The sequence below is a fragment of the Lithobates pipiens genome, unplaced genomic scaffold, assembly GCF_037356315.1.
Source record: "Lithobates pipiens isolate NorthernLeopardFrog02 unplaced genomic scaffold, aLitPip1_a1.2 Scaffold_25, whole genome shotgun sequence".
Taxonomy (NCBI): Eukaryota; Metazoa; Chordata; class Amphibia; order Anura; family Ranidae; genus Lithobates; species Lithobates pipiens.
Genome location: NW_027507787.1, coordinates 165674232 through 165693684, shown reverse-complemented (window position 1 = coordinate 165693684; position 19453 = coordinate 165674232). Strand labels below are relative to the sequence as shown.

The 19453-nt window shown below is 44.6% G+C and overlaps 1 protein-coding gene across 5 annotated transcripts in view; it reads left to right on the top strand.

The window, feature by feature from the left end:
- Positions 1 to 566: 566 nt before the first annotated feature.
- The window catches only part of FAM131B (family with sequence similarity 131 member B), a 143249-nt gene continuing 124362 nt past the window's right edge, over positions 567 to 19453 (top strand). For 3 of the 5 annotated variants that reach the window (XR_013262801.1, XM_077455101.1, XM_077455100.1), the window contains exon 1: positions 571 to 1288. Coding sequence is in view for 3 of the 5 variants with exons in the window: in XM_077455101.1 (XP_077311227.1) it covers positions 1261 to 1288 (28 nt within the window). In the remaining 2 variants the exon portion in view is untranslated. Of the gene's footprint in view, positions 1289 to 19453 lie in introns of all 5 variants that reach the window. The other 2 variants (XR_013262802.1, XM_077455102.1) reach the window with 2 other exon arrangements.

The following is a 19453-nucleotide window of genomic DNA, read 5'->3' as shown; positions in this document are numbered from 1 at the left end:
TTGCCTCTTCTATCTCTCCTTTCCTCTCTCTCACTCGTTCTCTCTCTTCTCTCCTCTCTGCCATGACTTGACTTCTTTCTTTTATTCTCTTTGATCTCTCCAATATTTTCTCTCTTTGTTTTCTTCCTCAATTTTTATTAACATCCCTCTTCTTTCTCTTTTATTATCTCCCTTTTTTTCCTTACATTTTTCCTGATCTCTCTTTCCTTGTTCACATCTTTCTTTTATTTCTTTTATTTTCTCTCTGTTTTTCTTCCATCTCTCTATTTTTCTTTCTTTTCTGCCCCCCCCCCCCTTTATTTTCACTTACATCTCTCTTTTATCTTCTTTCTTTTCTCTTCCATCTCTCCTGTCATTCTCTCTCCCTCTCTTCTCTTCCATCTCCTGTTCTCCTCTTTCCTCTCTGTCTCTCTTTTTTTTTATGGTGTGGAGAAGTGATTGTTGCTGGATAGAAACCTGCCCAGAAAACATAATGAGACAGACGGACAGAGAGGGAGGGAGAGAGACAGTGAGTGGGAGACAGAGACACAGAGAGAGAGAGAGAGAGAGAGAGAGAGAGGTCTAGGTTGGACAGGAGAAGGGTTGGGAGATCCAGATATCCAAGTGACAGGCTGAAAGGGGCAGGAGCATAGACGGGGAGGCAGCAGGATCCCCCTCGGAGAGGCAGGAGCGCTCTCATGGGTAGACAGAACGCCGGAGAGACCGCATCCCTGGTGGATGTGACAGCTCCTCTTTTCCCAGCTGTTTCCTCCCCCTCAGCCAATCCTCACTCCGTCTGTTTGTGAGTCTCATCCCTCCTCCCCCGCCCTGGGCTTCTGGTCCCTGAGCATCCCTGAGAGAGAAAAAAAGGAGAGAAAGAGAGAGATCGAAAGAGAGAGAGAGGGGGAGGAGAGAGAGAGAGGAGAGAGACAGGGCTGCGTCTGCTCGTCACGTCCGGAGACATCCCAATATGATCCTCCGGCTCCCAGTTCCGAGACCCCAGTGACGGGGTGCCACCTCCGTACATCCCTCCCTCTCTCTCCTCCTCTCCCCTCTTTTTTTTTCCTTCTCTTCCCCCCTCTCTATCCTTTTTCCTTTCCTCTGCCCCCTTCCTCCATTCTCTCATCATTCCCCCGTAACCCTTCTACCTTATCCCTCTCCATCTATCTCCCCCCCTCCTCCCTTGCCCTCCCCCCGGACCCCCCCACAGGATCGTCTGTCTAGAGCACCCCAACCCTCATCTCTGTACACCCCCTTGGAATCCCATTCATCCCATACAGCATGGGCTGCATAGGATCTCACAGTGCAGGTAAGACCATAACCAACATAAACTGCATATTGTGACACTGCAAGGTGATCACAGACTGGACTGTAGCATCATGATCTGTGGACTGAACAAATGACTGCAAGGCAACGGTGACACCTCACCATAGAAACATAGAAGAGTGACGGCAGAAAAAAAGACCAAGGGGTCCATGGGGGGGTCTGATTGCATATTGCACACAGCAAAGTGCACTAACCCAAGGCAAGCCGGTGGGATCTGCAGGGCTGATGGTGAACTGTGCAGTGCTTGGTGAGACGATGGACTGTGACACATGGAGCACACTGCAAGGTGAACGGGCTATGATACCATGAGCTGGAGAGCGCAGGGGGACAACCGGCAGCCGCAGCAACATGATTTGCACAATGAATGCTGGACTCTAACAACCTCTATCTCCTAACACTTGACACATGCAAAGTCTGCACACTGCAAGAGAAAAACATGGCCAGCACACAAACTACACACTGCCACATCAACACAGCATAGTGTGATACACTCTATCACTTTATTATTATTCAGGATTTATATAGCGCCAACAACGTGCAGCACTTTCCACATCGTTAGGGTAAGAACTCAACAATAGGTTGGATTTAATTAGCAAAAATATTGTTTTATTGACCTTCCTTTAGCACATAGACAATTTTGCAGCACCTCTAAAGTCCCATTGTTCAGATTCACCAGTAACAAGTCATCCTACAAGGCAATATTAATACTTGATGACACGCTATATACACAACGCCAGATACCAAGACAGGCGTAGTGTAAACACTTAACGCAACAATGCTATGACATAATGAACGTTATGGAAGAAAAGGCAAATGTGACAATGTAAACACTGCAATATAATACCGTAGCCTATTACAAAATCCAAACACTGACAAAGTCTATAGAACACAATGTAAACACTGCAATATTCAAACTGAGGTCTATGGGAAAATATAGGTACTGGCAAAGTCTATAGGTGATGACAAGATGTAAACAGTGCAATATAAAAACTGTGACATAAATGTAAACAGTGCAATATAAAAACAGTGACATAAATGTAAACAGTGCAATATAAAAACAGTGACATAAAAGTAAACACTGCAATATAGAAACGGTGACATAAATGTAAACACTGCAATATAAAAACTATGACATAAATGTAAACACTGCAATATAAAAACGGTGACATACATGTAAACAATGCAATATAAAAACTATGACATAAATGTAAACACTGCAATATAAAAACTGTGACATAAATGTAAACAATGCAATATAAAAACTATGACATAAATGTAAACACTGCAATATAAAAACGGTGACATAAATGTAAACAATGCAATATAAAAACGGTGACATACATGTAAACAATGCAATATAAAAACTATGACATAAATGTAAACACTGCAATATAAAAACTGTGACATAAATGTAAACACTGCAATATAGAAACTGTGACATAAATGTAAACACTGCAATATAAAAACTGTGACACAATATAAACACTGCAGAAGAAAGACCATGGACTATGACATCATGGGAATACTACAGATATAAGAACAATACACTATGACCACATATTAACACTGACAAAGTCTATAGAACACAATGTAAACACTGCAATATGAAAACTGTGGTCTATGGGAAAATATAGGCACTTGCAAAGTCTACAGGTGATGACTTGATGTAAACACTGCAATATAAAAACTGTGACTATGAAATAATGTAAACACTGTGTAAAGAAGACCACGGACTATGACATCATATGAATACTACTAAAATAAGAACTATACACTATGACCAAATATAAACACAGCCATATAAAAACTGTGACACAATGTAAACACTGCAGAGGGAAGACCATGGACCGTGGCATCATAAGAATACTACAAATAGAAGAACTATACACTATGACCAAATATGAAGACACTGACAAAGTCTATAGAACACAATGTAAACATTGCAATATGAAAACTGTGGTCTATTTGAAAATATATGCACCGACTATAGGTGATGACATAATTGGGTAGATCTAATCAAACTAGAGCACTCAGAATCTGGTGCAGCTGTGCATGGTAGCCAATCAGCTTCTACCCTCAGGTTGCTTTGGCAATAAAACCTGGAATCTGATTGGTTTTGATGCACAGCTGCACCAGTTTTAGTAAATCTCCACCAATGTAAACAATGCAGTAGGAAGACCATGGACTATGACATCATAGTAATACTACAACTATAAGAACTATACATTATGACCAAATATAAACACTGACAAAGTTTATAAAACACAATGTAAACACTGCAATATAAAAACTGTGGTCTATGGGAAAATATAAGCACTGACAAAGTCTCTAGGTGATGACACAATGTAAGCAATGCAGTAGGAAGATCATGGACTATGGCATCATAGGAATACTACAAAACATAAGAATGTAGACTGTGACTAAACATAAACACTGACAAAGTCTCTAGGTGATGACACAATGTAAACACTGTAGTATAAAAGATGGACTACAAAAAAACAATGTAAACACTGCAGATCGAGGACTGTGGGCTATGACATAATAGGAATAGTACAAGAGAATTATAAACATATTATTATATGAATAATATATATGACCTAATATAAAAGTGAAAAAATTATGGTGACTTAATTTAAACAATGCAATATAAAATGTGAACACAGCAATATAAAATAGTAAATGTAAACACTGCGATCTAAAATATAAACGCAGCTATATAAAATATTAAATGTAAATACTGCAATGTAAAATAATACATATAAACGCAGCAATCTAAAATAGTAAATGTAAACACTGCAATATATAATAGTAAATGCAAACATTGTAATATAAAATATAAACACTGGAATACAGAATATAAAATGTAAACACTGCAATATACAAACATAAAAGATGATGACACAATTGTACACACACCGCACTATAAAAACTGTAGACTATGACAAACATGTCAATGAAAAAAAAATCTGTGGACTATGTAAACACTGCAAAATGAAGACCATGGACTATGACCCAATAGAAATACTACAAAATAAGAACTATGGACTACAACACACTTAAGACACTGCTAAAGGACTGCTAAGGCTATGACAGGGTTTAAACAATGCAATATAAGACCTGGGATGGAGAGACAATGTAAATATTTAAACATATAGACTGTGCACTACCCTATAGTATAAACACTAAAACTAAAAAAACAAACAAACAAAAAAAACAACAACAAAAAAAAAAGGCTACATAATATGACATTGAATTAAAATTGGCAAACATTGTGGGCTATGCACAATACAAACATGCAGATTTAACACTGTGGACTGTAGCACAAGATAAACACAAGAAAAGTAAAGAATGTTAATTATGACACAAAATACAGGAAACACTGACACACACAATATAAACACTGCTAAACTTTGTGTACTATGACTAGAATATAAAGGCAATGAAAATCCTAACAACCAAAAAAAGTAACTATGGACAATGATACGAAACATAAACTGACAAGCTTTGGACTATGACATGATCTACAAACCGACAAACTGTGCACTATGATAAATGGTGCACAATAATGACTTTAAAGCAGTATTAAACCCAAAAAGAAACATGTATTTTTCTATATTGCAGCTTACCCATTCTTAGATGTGATGGCTATTTAGTTTTCTTTTTTAGGCTTTCTTTCTTTTATTTTCATCTGGTGATCCAACCAGGAAGTCTGTTGTTTTTAAAACAAAAAAAAAAACAAGCTCTTTGCGCAGAATGTATATTAGCTTATAGCGATGAGACAAACCATTTAACACGCGGCATGATTACATCAATCAGATTTTATTTATTTATGTAATTCCTTTATCCCAAAAGGTAAAAAAAAATGGTTGCTGTAACTGCTTATAAAGTGCGAGCTGGAGCTTGGCTTCAATTTGTTAGTGTACTTAAATCTGCTAGTCCATCTAACACTCCCCTCCCCTTAGAATGACAATGCTGCTGTCCAAAGGTGCCCCCTGTGCTCCTTCATCCAAAGTGGAGGCGCTCTAATACAGGAGGTGTGTTAATGGCCAGTGGTCAGATAACCGGGGCAAAACAGAGAGGAAAAAAGCCTAAAAAGAAGAAAACAAATGCAGCCACCACTGCTAATAATTGGTAAGATGCAAGATATTACGTTTTTGGATTTGAGTTTAATGCAGGTTTAAACCACTGCAGAGCAAAACGTCTGGATTGGACACAATGTAAACACTGCAGAGTGACAACATGGACGGGTCTCCAATGTATACAGTGGATTGAATCATCTCTTCCCTTGTTTAGTAAGGCAAAAGTCATGTGCAGGCACCAACCAGCCAATCAGCAATCATCCATTAGTGACAGGCTGCCCTTTGCCCTTTGTCCATGACCTTTGCACTTTTATTTTATATAAGAAACTTGCTGAACTCTAAGAAAATCGACACAAACAGATTGCAACATTTTAGAAGATTTGTGCAGCTTGGCCCCCAATCATTTGTAAACATGTATTACACAGACTGGACTGTGATTGGCCGAACACAGCAATGACATGCGTTGTAAGAGATTCCAGTACTTCATATAGATGCTATTGTGTGCAGAGATCTTTCAGTTTGCTGGATAATTTCCCGGGGGGTGTACATCAATATCTCTCTTTTCTGTGGGGTAAAGCGATCACCAAACGCACATCATATCGTATCACCGAGGGCTCATTTATACCTCAGTGCTTGTGTCAAAATGCGTCAAACACACGTGTTGACATGTACTGTGCTTTTCTACAGTGGACGTTTTTTTTAGCACTTTGAGGGGCATTGATGAGTATACTTGTTGTTTCTTTTTTTTTTCAGCTGAAGCCTTGGTTCAGATGTATGCATACGCGGTTGCGACCGTTGCGTGCGCCCATCATGACTAGGGTAGCCCATTCATTTCAAAGGGCCGTCCTACTGGTGAGAAACAGAAGGAAAAAAAGTCTCCAACCGTTTTGTAAAATCATGTCGCACCGAAGCGGATATTTAAGAGCAGCACATTTCTGTGCAAGGGCACTTTTTCTTTTTTTTGCGCTTCCAATTTAATTTTCTTTTTTTTAATGTGCACATTTTAATGCATTTAAGCTTTTAGCCCTGGCTCACATCAGTGTGGCATTGAAATCATGCTACTTGAGTGCAGTGGCGGCTGGTGTGTTTTTTTTGGAGGCACGGTCGGCGGCTACTTCCCCTCCGTTGTTTGCCGGTCGGTCCGGCACTTACCCCATATAGGCGGGTGGCGGGGAGCGTCCTCTCCTCTATCGGCAGCTTCCAGTGTGCAGCTCCTCCCCTCCTCCTAGGTGTCCAATAGGATCGCCTGTCCTTTCAACCAATTGAGTGACAGGTGTCAAAACCCGCTTCCTGATTGGCCGGGAGGAGGATTAGTGTTACACACCTGGGTGGGTTGTGAGTGCATTCTCTGCACCCTGAGCCCACCCTATTTTGAAGCCTTTTAGAGCCTCTGGCTCTAATCAGTGCTTCAAAAAAATAAACACCCACCCCCCATTGGAATCCATGTGCCCAGCATCCTGAAAATGGCATTGGATAGGGGGAGGTGGCGATGGATAGGGGCGGTGGCGTCTGTGCGCCTTTAATAGACAGGCCACCTCTGCTTGAGCGCCATTTGAAATCTTCAGATCAGTGCAATTTTTGTGCGATTTTACTGCGGCTTGCAACTTCCTTTAACCACTTGCTGACCGCCCTATAGCAGTTTTACTGCTACAGGGCAGCAGCTGTTCGCCGGATCGCCTATAAATATACATGATCCTGCACTTCCTCCTGCAGAGGGCGCTGTGATTATTCACAGCAGAAGACAATCTTCGGGTGCTGGGCACTCGATGTCCGCTGGCACCCGCTGATCATCAGGCAGAGACTCAGGACAGAGCTCTGCCTATGTAAACAACTTCCGTTCTGACAGGGGGGGGATGGATTCTGTGTTCCTGCAAAGCAGAGACTCAAATTAATCTCTTCCTCTACAAACAGCAGCACACATAGTAAACACAAACACTGGATAGGCACAGAGTTAACCCTTTGATCGCCCTAGATGTTTAACCCCTTCCCAGCCAGTGTCATTAGTACAGCGACAGTGCATATTTTTAGCACTGATCACTGCATTAGTGTCACTCTCTCCCGCAAAGTGTCAGTTAGTGTTCGATTGACCACCGCAATATCGTAGTCCTGCTATAGGTCGCTGATCACACCATTACTAGTAAAAGATAATCCAATATATATATATATATATCTATATATATATATATACCACAGTTTGTAGCCGTTATAATGTTTGCATAAACCAATCAATATACACTTATTGGGATTTTTTAACCAAAAATATTGCTGATATATATATTTTGGCCTAAATTGATAAAGAAATTCGATTTTTTACATTTTTTTATTGGATGTGTATTATAGCAATCAAAAAATGATTATTGAGATGTACAATACAGGGAGTGCAGCTGTTTATTAATCATGAATCACTGAATACTTAGTGCAGATTATTTTCTTTGTTTGTGTTTTATAGCAGAAAGTAATTTTTTTTTTCAAAATTGTCTGTCTTTTTTTGTTTATAGCGCAGAAAATAAAAAAATGCAGAGGTGATCAAATAACACCAAAAGAAAGCTCTATTTGTGGGAAAAAAGATATAGATTTTATTTGGGTGAGCGATTGTCAGTTAAAGTAACGCAAAAAGTGGCCTGGACATAAAGGGGGGGTAAAATCTTTCGGAGGTCAAGTGGTTAACAGAAGTCAATGCAAGTCGCAATGAAATCGCAGAGAAGTATTGCAGGAACTTTTTTCAATGATTTAAATGGTTCCATTGCCGCAAATGGAGTGCGACTTTTCATGTGATTATGAACTGTCAAATCACACAACAAATCGCATTGGTGTGAACCAGGGCTAAATGTTGGTCAGTAAGAAATCATTTATGTCCCGTTCACCCCTGTGCATTTTAGCACACACATTGGAGCTCAAAGCAACTTATGTCTCATAGAAACGCGTTGCCCAGTGAGGCCATTGCACTGTGTTTTAAAAAATAAATTTTAATGTACCCGTTAATGCACCATGAGGCCCCTAGAGGTCTATGGCAATGCATGAAATTGCACGCCCATGCGATTTCATGCGTCATCGTTGACTTCTATGGGCCTCAAAAACACACTTGAACTACTTTGCAAAATGCACTTATAGATGTGAACAGGTTCCAGCTATAGCAGGGGTCTTCAAACTTTCTAAACAAAGGGACAGTTTAATGTCCTTCAGACTTTAGGGGGATCCGATTGTGACCAGTGAGAGTAAACACTGACCCCATCTTTGGTAGTAAGAGAATTATTAGTGTCCCATCATTGGAATCAGTAGGAGGAATAGTGCCCCATTATTGGTGTCACTGGAAGGAATAGTGTCCCATCGTTGGTGTCAGTGGGAGGAATAGTTAGCCATTGTTGGTGTAAGTGAAAGGAATAGTGCCCCATCATTGGTGTCAGTGGGTGGAATAGTGCCCCTATTATTGATGCCATTTGGAGGAATTGTGGCCCATTGTTGGTGTCAGTGGGAGGAATAGTGTCCCGTCATTGGTGTCAGTGGGAAGAATAGTGTCCCATCATTGGTGTCAGTGGAAGGAATAGTGTCCCATCATTGGTGTCAGTGGGTGGATTAGTGCTCCATCATTGGTGTCAGTGGGAGGAATAGTGTCCCATCATTGGTGTCAGTGGGAGGAATAGTGCCCCATCATTGGTGTCAGTGGAAGGAATAGTGTCCCATCCATCATTGGTGTCAGTGGGAGGAAAAGTGTCCCATCATTGGTGTCAGTGGGAGGAATAGTGCCCCATCATTGGTGTCAGTGGGAGGAATAGTGCCCCATCATTGGTGTCAGTGGGTGGATTAGTGCTGCATCATTGGTGTCAGTGGAAGGAATAGTGCCCCTATTATTGATGCCAGTTGGAGGAATTGTGCCCCATTGTTGGTGTCAGTGGGAGGAATAGTGCCCCTATTATTGATACCAGTTGGAGGAATTGTGCCCCATTGTTCGTGTCAGTGGGAGGAATAGTGCCTCTATTATTGTTGCCAGTTGAAGGAATAGTGCCCCATCATTGGGTGGAATAGTGCCTCTATTATTGATGCCAGTTGGAGGAATAATGCCCCATCGTTGATGTCAGTGGGTGGAATAGTGCCCCATCATTGGTGTCAGTGGGTGGAATAGTGCCCCTTCATTGGTGTCACTGGGTGGAATAGAGTCCCATTCTTGATGTTAGTGCAGAAAATAATGCCCCATTGTTGGTGTCAATGGGAGGAAGAAGGCCCCAAACAACAAAGGCAAGCAAAGGGCCGCATTCGGCCCCCAGGCCGCAGTTTGGAGATTGATCTTTAATGCTACATGCATCTTCGCGCGCTCAGGTGCACGCGTTATGAGAATGCACAAAAGGAGACATTGTTGAATCAATAATGAGTTGCGATGCATTCTGCTGCATAATAAAATGTCCAATTTTTTATTGGATGAGTCTTTGTGTGTATGGTGGTGGTTGGTGGTGGGGGGATGGGATTGCAGCGCTTTGACGCTTCTTGCGGCGGTGGGCACATTTGCCGCTGAGAGCTGGCTCTGCATACCGATGTAAAGTACACACTGCAAGATGAAAACACTGACGTAGGACACAGCCTACAAACTGCAAGGTGATAACATCACAGCTCAATCAATACCCTGCTCTCCGGACTCAGACACAATGGATGTGCGGGGACGCAGCCACAATTACACGCTGCCGACCGACACAGCGTCACATGCAGCTGGCGTTTGTGATAGACGAGGCACAGCTGCAAGGTGACACGTTAAATCTTGCCTTCGTATGTGACAACCCACACACACTACACCGCGATACGACCCTGATTGGTGACGGTCCGCTCTCCGCAGCGGAGGACTGGTCTCTGCATTGCTATTCGGAGGCGCGCGGCACTGCTCTGCCCCCTGCTGTGAACTATTGTCATGCCCTGTAAAGGGGTCACTGACCTCCACCGGCTGTCCTCTGCCTTTGCCGTCCAATGTTGTGTGCCAGTTGGCAAAAATGTTAATTCCACCGTGCTGGCAAAGAAAAAAAAAAAGCCCATTTATCTTTTTTTTTTAAATTAAATGTCAATTTGGATTGTGTACGGAACGCCGGTGACAGTTTATTTGTAGATTGGCGAAGTATTGCAGCTGCCCGGGCTGTCGCACGTGTGCGTGACATCCGGTGACAATTACACTGCAGCGTGTTGTGTTTGGCAGCGATAATGTGTTGGCAGTAACACGTTGGGGGTCGCAGCAGGCTATCCTCTCCCTCCTAAGAGGGGGAAGGGGGCAGCGACCCCCCGTGGACGCTTTGGGCACGACTCGCGAGCCGTGGAAGTCATTGAGACTCAATGAGAAATGGATCAAAATTTATCTCTACTGGTGTGATATTCCCTGAGAAAAAAAAAAGTGCCTGAATTGTTATGCTGTGTAGCCGTGGCTGTGGGAGAACAGCGACACTTAGTGGCTGAGGGTGGTCAGCGCAGCCCATTGGCTTCATGGGGAAGATTGAGTATTAGGGCTCATTTCACACTGAGGCGGTTTTCAGGCGTTTTAGCGCTAAAAATAGCGCCTGTAAAGTGCCTGAGAACTGCCTCTCAAGCCACCCCAGTGTGGACGTCCGAGTGCTTTCCCACTGGGGCGCTGCGCTTGCAGGATGGGAAAAAAGTCCTGCAAGCATCATCTTTGGGGCGGTGTATATATCGCTCCTAAACCACCCCTGCCCATTGGAATGAATGGGCACCGCTTCCAAAGTGCCTGAAAAGCGCATCATGGGCGATTTGAACCCCTTTTTAACCCCTTCTTGGGGGTTAAAAGTGCCAAATCACCTCTATAACAGTGGTAAAGTGGCGCTGTAACGAGTGACGCTTTACCGCTAATGCCGGCATCGCCCCAATGTGAAAGAAGCCTTAGATCTACACGATATTGTCAAAAGTATTGGGACACCCGCCTTTACACATACATGAATTTTAATGTCATCCCAGTCTTCGTCCATAGGGTTCAATATTGAGTTGGCCAGCCTTTGCAGCTATAACAGCTTTAACTCCTCTGGGAAGGCTGTCCACGAGGTTTAGGATGGTCTATGGGAATGTTTGACCATTCTTCCAGAAGCGCATTTGTGAGGACAGGCACTGATGTAGACAAGAAGGCCTGGCTCACAGTCTGCACTCTAATTCATCTCAAAGGTGTTCTATCGGGTTGAAGTCAGGACTCTGTGCAGGCCAGTCAAGTTCCTCCACCCCAAACTCGCTCATCCATGTCTTTATGGACCTTGCTGGAAGAGGTCCTCCCCAAACTGTTCTCACAAAGTTGGGAGCATGAAATTGTCCAAAATGTCTTGGTATGCCGACGCCTTAAGAGTTCCCTTCACTGGGACTTAGGGGCCAAGCCCAACCCCTGAAAAACAACCCCACACCATTATCCCCCCTGCACCAAATGATTTGGACCAGTGCACCAAGCAAGGTCCATAAAGACATGGATGAGCGAGTTTGGGGTGGAGGAACTTGACTGGCCTGCACAGAGTCCTGACCTCAACCCAATAGAACACCTTTGGAATGAATTAGAGTGATGAATGTGAACCAGGCCTTCTCATCCAACATCAGTGCCTGACCTCACAAATAAGCTTCTGGAAGAATGGTCAAACATTCCCATAGACACACTCCTAAACCTTGTGGACAGCCTTCCAAGGAGAGTTGAAGCTGTTATAGAGGCAAAGGGTGGGCCAACTCAATATTGAATCCTACGGACTAAAAATGGGATGTTGTTAAAGTTAAATTGTATGTGTGTGCATAGAGGTGCTTTTTTGTAGCCTTAGGCTGTGTGCTTTTCATTTGTGTGTTGCCGTGCATTAATTACCTGCGTTTTCAATGCAGTTTTTCATTTACAATTTGGAGCGTATAGGGTTAACACCCACTGACCAAGGCAAATACCTGTTGCTAATGCATCAAAATACATGTTTATTCCTATGGGGCTCCCAATTCACTAAAAATGTAGAAGAAAACAGACATCTATCATTTAAAATGAACTTCACTGCAACACTGAGAGGTGTTATTTATATTAAAGGAAACTTGAACCTGCGTTTTATGTGTACATTAAAAAAACAAAGAGCATTAATCGGTGAACACTGTATTAGTAAAGTTCAAATATTTTTTCTTATTTTGTAAATGTGTGCATGTCCTCAGTCCATCCTTGTAGCTGCAACTACTGTCTGTTAGCATTTCTGGGTCTTTGTAACAGCCAGCGGGGGAGAGATACTTCAACTTCCTGCTGATTGTGAGAGTGAAAGAACGCATCCTTTAGTACCATTTAGATGTGCATGTTCCAGGAAGGGAGGTGGACACTGCATGGTGTAGACTGGTGATCTCCAAACTGCATCCTCTGAGCCAGATGTGACCCTTTGCTTGCCCCCATCCACCCCTGTAGGGATTATTCTTGCCACTGACACCAACTATGGGGCATAATTCCTTCTAATGACGCAAACAAAGGGACATAAGTTGTGCATCTGACACCAACGATGGGGCATAATTTCTCCCACTGACACCAAAATTGGGGCATAATTCCTTCTACTGACACCAACAATGGGGCATAATTCCTTCTACTGACACCAACAATGGGTCATAATTCCTTCCACTGACACTAACGATGGGGCATAATTCCTTCTACCTTCTACTGACACCAACAATGGGGCATAATTCCTTCCACTGACACCAACGATGGGGCATACATCTTTCTACTGACAACAACAATGGGGCATAATTCCTCCAACTGACACAAACTATGGAACATAATTTCTCCCACTGACACCAACAATGGGGCATAATTCCTTCCACTTACACCAACAATGGGACATAATTCATTCAACTGACACAAACTATGGAATATAATTTCTCCCACTGACACCAACATTGGGGCATAATTCATTCAACTGACACAAACTATGGAATATAATTTCTCCCACTGACACCAACATTGGGGCATAATTCCTTCTACTGACACCAACAATGGGGCATAATTCCTTCTACTGACACCAACAATGGGGCATAATTTGTGCATCTGACACCAATGATGGGGTATAATTCCTTCCACTGACACTAACAATGAGGCATAATTCCTTCCACTGACACCAACAATGGGCATATTTCCTTCCACTGACACCAACAATGGAGCAGAATTCCCACCACTGACACCAAGGATGTGTTCTTTCACTCAGGCTCACCCTCCTCATCACTTACATTCTCTGCTCTCGGTGCGTCTGAGTGGGAGGTTGCAAAAGAATGCATTCAGGTGAAAAACCGTGAGGGTTTACAACCCGTTTAGGCTAGGTTCACAAATGTGCGGTGCGAATTGAAGCTCAGGTTTCCCTGCAAAGAGAAAACTCAGTTGACTCATGTCAGTTTTTGATCAGTATCAGCTCAGGATTGCATCAGTATTTTCTCCTGTTCACAACAGAACACATCTGTGAATCAGATGCATGCCCATAGAAGATAATGGGCCTGAATTCGCACCTGAGCTGGACCGCACTGCCTAGAAAACTCACAATTTTTTTTGTGCAATGCGGAGTGCGAATGCACCGCAGATATGTGAACCAGCCTCATTAATGTATTTTGAAATGTCCTGCGAATTGGATGCGGTGTAAGGCGCATCTAATTTGCATAGGTGTGAACGGGGCCTTAAGGTTTCGATGCTGACGTTTGGTAACTCGAAACCTTCAGCTCCCTCCACATATTTTCTATAGGATTAAGGTGTAGAAACTGGCTAGGCCACTCCAGGACATTAATGTGCTTCTTCTTGAGCTACTCCTTTGTTGCCTTGGCCGTGTGTTTTGGGTCAGTGTCATGCTGGAATAACCAGCCAATGCACTGGCTGAGGGAAGGAGGTTCTCACCCAAGATTGTACGGTACATGGCCCCGTCCATTGTCCCTTTGATGTGGTGAAGTTGTCCTGTCCCCTTATCAGAAAAACGCCCCCAAAAGCATAATGTTCCCATCTTCATGTTTGACGGTGAGAATGGTTTTCTTGGGGTTGAGTTGATGCCAAGGAACTCGATTTTGTTCTCACACTTTCACCCAGTTTTCCTCTGAATCATTCAGATGTTCATTAGCAAACTTCAGACGGGCGTGTACATGTGCCTGAACATGTGCCCGACCTTGCGGGCGCTGCAGGATTTGAGTCCTTCATGGTGTAGTGTGGTGTAGTTGTTTTCTTGGTGACTATGGTCCCAGCTGCATTAAGATCATTGACAAGATTCTCCAGTGTAGTTCTGGGCTGATTCCTCACCGTTCTCATGATCTTTGATGTGAGGTCTTGCATGGAGCTCCAGACCAAGGGAGGTTGACAGTTATTTTGTGTTTCTTACATTTGCGAATAATCACACCAACCTTAATACCCTCTGACCAAGCTGCTTGGCGATGGTCCTGTAGCCCATTCCAGCCTTGTGAAGGCCTACAATCTTGTCCCTGACATCCTTGGACAGCTCCTGGCCATGGTGGAGAGATTGGCATCTGATTGATTGATTGCTTCTCTGGACAGGTGTCTTTTATAGAGGTAACAAGTTGAGATTATGAGCACTCCCTTTAAAAGAGTGCTCCTAATCTCAGCTCGTTGCCCATATAGAAGACATCTGGGAGCCAGAAATCTTGCTGATTGATAGGGGATCAAATACTCATTAACCACTTGCTTACTGGGCACTTAAACCCCCCTCAGTCCCAGACCAATTTTCAGCTTTCAGCGCTGATGCACTTTGAATGACAATTGCGCGGGCATACAACACTGTACCCAAATGAAATTTTTATCATTTTTTTCCCACAAATAGAGCTTTCTTTTGGTGGTATTTAGTTACAGCTCGGAGTTTTATTTTTTGCTAAACAAACAAAAAAAGATGCAAAAAAAAAAAAAAAATCATGTTTTAATAGTTTGTTATAAAATTTTGCAAACGGGTCATTTTTCTCCTTCATTGAAGTGCGCTGATTAGGCGGCACTGATAGGCTGCATTGGTGGGCACTGATGGGCTGCATTGGTGGGCACTGATGGGCTGCATTGGTGGGCACTGATAGGCTGCACTGGTGGGCACTGATAGGCATAGTTAAGGCGGCACTAATAGGCACAGATAAGGCGGCACCGATGGGCACAGATAAGGCGGCACTGATGGGCAAAGATGGGCACAGAAAAGATGGCACGGATGGGTGGCACGGATAAGTGGCATGGATGGGTGGCATGGATGGGCACTGATAGGTACCACTGATAGATGGGACTGATGGGCACTGATAGGTGGCACTGATAGGTGGCTCTGATAGGTGGCACTGCTGGGCACTGATGGGCGGCACTGCTGGGCACTGATGGGCGGCACTGGGGTGCAGCACCTTTGAGGCAGATTGTGGGCACTGTGGGTGGCACTGTGGGTGGCACTGTGGGTGGCACTGCTGGGTGGCACTGCTGGGTGGCACTATGGGCACTATGGGCACTGCTGGGTGGCACTGACGGGGGGCACTTACTTTTATTCAGGATGGCACTGCGGGGGGCAGGTGGGCACTGGCAGGGGGCAGGTGGTTGCTTGTATTGCTGGCCGTGATCGGGACTGATGTCCCGATCACGGCCGCCGGTGATCGGCTTTTTTTTTTCTCCTCGCGCTGTCAGTGCGAGGAGGAATAATAGCCGATTACCGGCTCCGTTCTATCACATGATCAGCTGTCATTGGCTGACAGCTGATCACGTGATAAGGGGTCGGGATCGACCCCTTGCACGGATCGGTGATCAGGCGAGTCTCATGGACTCGCCGATCACAGAGCGCACCGCGCGCGCCCCTCAGGGGGCGCGCAGGCCGCTCGTACACGGGACGACGTCAATAGACGTAGTCCCGGAAAAGTAGGTCCGCGCTAATGCCGTCATTTGGCAATAGCGCGGATCCCAAGTGGTTAAAATGCAAATCAATTTATAACTTTTTTGAAATGTGTTTTTCTGCATATTTTTGTTGTTATTCTGTCTTTCACTGTTAAAATAAAACTACCATTAATATTATAGACTGATCATTTCTTTGATCAAATACTTTTTCCTCACTGTAGCTAAAATAGTTAGCAATTAAAACTTGACAGAGGGTCCCACTTTCCCCACTCTATCCAAAACTAAACACAAAAGTTGTATTCACAGAGAGTTTAATGGATTCTGGATGTAGAAGGGTATCCAAAGCCTGTGTTACTCTGGGCTGTATCCACCCAATTGTTCTATAGTCCTATGGCACGGGGATCCATTCAGAGAGCACTGTATAAGGTGCCAGGAGTCAGGAATCAGCAGTGGAAATAGCCAAATCTGCATTGCTATACTGAAACTGAGACCAGACTATATCTAGTAAATTTGCTATCTACTTGCCGACCACCCTATGGCAATTTTACTGCTACAGGGCGGCAGCTGTGTACAGGATTACAGGATTACACACAGCAGAAGCTGATCGGCGGGTACCAGGAACCCAATGTCCGCTGGCACCAGGGAACTATGATCTGCATATGTAAACAAGGCAGATCACTGTTCGAACAGGAGGGAAGGGATGGAGTTTGTGTTCCTGCAGAGCAAAGAATAAGTTTAATCTCTTTCCCTAGTAAAAATACCTCACACAGTATAATAAAAACACTGGTTGGGCACACAGTTAACCCTTTGATTGCCCCTAATGTTAACCCCTTCCCAGCCAGTGTCATTAGGACAGTGACAGTGCCTATATTTTTAGCACTGATCACTGTATTAGTGTCACTGGTCCCCAAAAAGTGTTAGTTAGTGTCAGAATGTCCACAGTAATATCGCAGTCCCGCTATAAGTCTCTGATCACCACCATTACTAGTAAAAAATAAATAAATAAAAATATCCCATAGTTTGTAGATGCTATAAATTTTGTGCAAACCAATCATATTTACCAAAAATATGTAGCATAATACATATTGGCCTAAATTAATGAAGAAATTAGATTTTTTAAAAAATCTTTATTATCAAAATGTTATTAAAATTGTATTAGCTTTGTTTTATAGCAGAAAGTAAGAAATGTTTTTTTTTCAAAATAGTCAGACTTTTTTGTTTATAGCGTAAAAAAAATAAAAAGCGCAAGGTGACCAAATACCACCAAAAGAAAGCTCTATTTGTGTACTGCGCAGTTGTTGGTTAAAGTAACGCAGTGCCATATTGCAGAAAATGACCTGGTCCTGAAGGTCAGAGGTCAAGTGGTCAAGTGATTAATAGAAAAACAAAAGACATCCAAACACCAGCAAACAGGAAACAAGTAAATGTGAAGATACAACCATATAACCAAAATGTTTAACTAAGTAGCAGGAACCCCAACTACAAACCAACTATATACAATATGTACAAAAATGGGGAACATGGATAAACAGGATAGAGTGAAGATGCAGGGAACAGAAGGGAAGGGGGAACCAGGACTGGGATCAGGTACAAAGGGAGCAGAAATAAGGCAGCAGGCAAAGGCAAGATCAGACATAGGATGAATGGCACACAGTATCTGGCAGCAAGCAAAGCAAAATACTGAAGCAAGGTGTAGCAGCAGAAGAGGGACTATGCACCCTTCCAATAGCCAGCATCAGGTGGAAGCTGATTATTTGGATCTACTGGCTGCTGGGAGACACCTGCTGGTGGACTCTGGAATGACATCTTTCCGCTTTGGGAAGCACAGTGCCACCAGCAGGTGACCCAAGTCCTGACATCAGGTTTGCCGACTATTTAACACATATGCAGTAGTGAGTGGACCTTAACACCCAACTGGTGCATATACGCGTCAATGGGCTCCGATGTTCTGTGCTGAGAGCATGAAGGGAATGCACTGACTAAGGCCGCGTACACACGGGCGGACTGTTCGCCCAACCTTGTCCGCTGAACAGTGTTTGGGCGGACAGTCCGCTCGTGTGTGGGCTTTCAGCGGACAGTTTCAGCGGACAGTTGGACGGACAAAGTCTTTCGGAAATTCCGAAAAACTGTCCGCTGAAACTGTGTTTGAGCGAACAGTCCGCCCGTGTGTGGGCTTGTCCGCTGTACTTTCGAAATGAGCGGACTGTTCCCGCTCGGAAAGTCCGCCCATTTCGAGCGCGTGTACAGGTAGGCGGGGCCCGCGAAGGAGACGTCGCGGGCTCCGCCGCCTGGAATGGGCTTAAAGGGGAACCCCAACGCCGAAAAAAATCGGCGTGGGGGTTCCCCCCAAGTCCACACCAGACCCTTGTCCGAGCACGCTACCCGGCCGGCCAGGAAAGGGGGGCGAGCGAGCGCGCCCCCCCTCCTGAGCCGTACCAGGCCGCGTGCCCTCAACATGGGGGGGTGCCTTGGGGAAGGGGGGGCCGCGCGGCCCCCCCACCCCAAAGCACCTTGTCCCCATGTTGATGAGGACAAGGGCCTCTTCCCGACAACCCTGGCCGTTGGTTGTCGGGGTCTGCGGGCGGGGGGCTTATCGGAATCCGGGAGCCCCCTTTAAGAAGGGGGCCCCCGGATACCGGCCCCCCACCCTATGTGAATGAGTATGGGGTACAATGTACCCCTACCCATTCACCTGTGGAATAAAGTACAAAAAAAAACACAACACATGCAAAAAGTATTTTATTGCACAGCTCCGGGGGTCTTCCGTCTTCGGGGGTCTTCTCGCCGGACTCCTCCGCTATGTGTGTGTAGCTCTTTTACTAGCGGAGGAGTCCGGCTTTCTTCCTCCCCGCCGCCGGCCTCTTCTCCCGACTTCGGGGGTCTTGTCCCCCTCTTCGGTTCTTCTGCCGGGCCACCGCGCCTGGTCCGGTGGCCCGGTCTTCTGTCGCCGTCTTCCGTTCTTCTGTCGCCGCCTTCGGTTCTTCTGCCGGGCCACCGCGCCTTCTTGTAGCTCTTTTACAGGCGGTGGCCCGGTCTTCTGTTGCCGCTGTCGTCGTCGTCGCCGCCGCCGCCGCCTTCCGTTCTTGTTCTTCTTCTTCTTCTCCTGGAGATGTTGACTCGACGAGCTCTCCGGCCGGAATGCCAGGGACACGCTCCGCTGCCACTTATATAGTGACAATGGGGCGGTGTCACATGGTATATGTCACATGGGTTGGTCACATGGGTTGATGTCACATGGGGACTATGACATCGTAAGGGGGCGGGGGCACCATGTGAC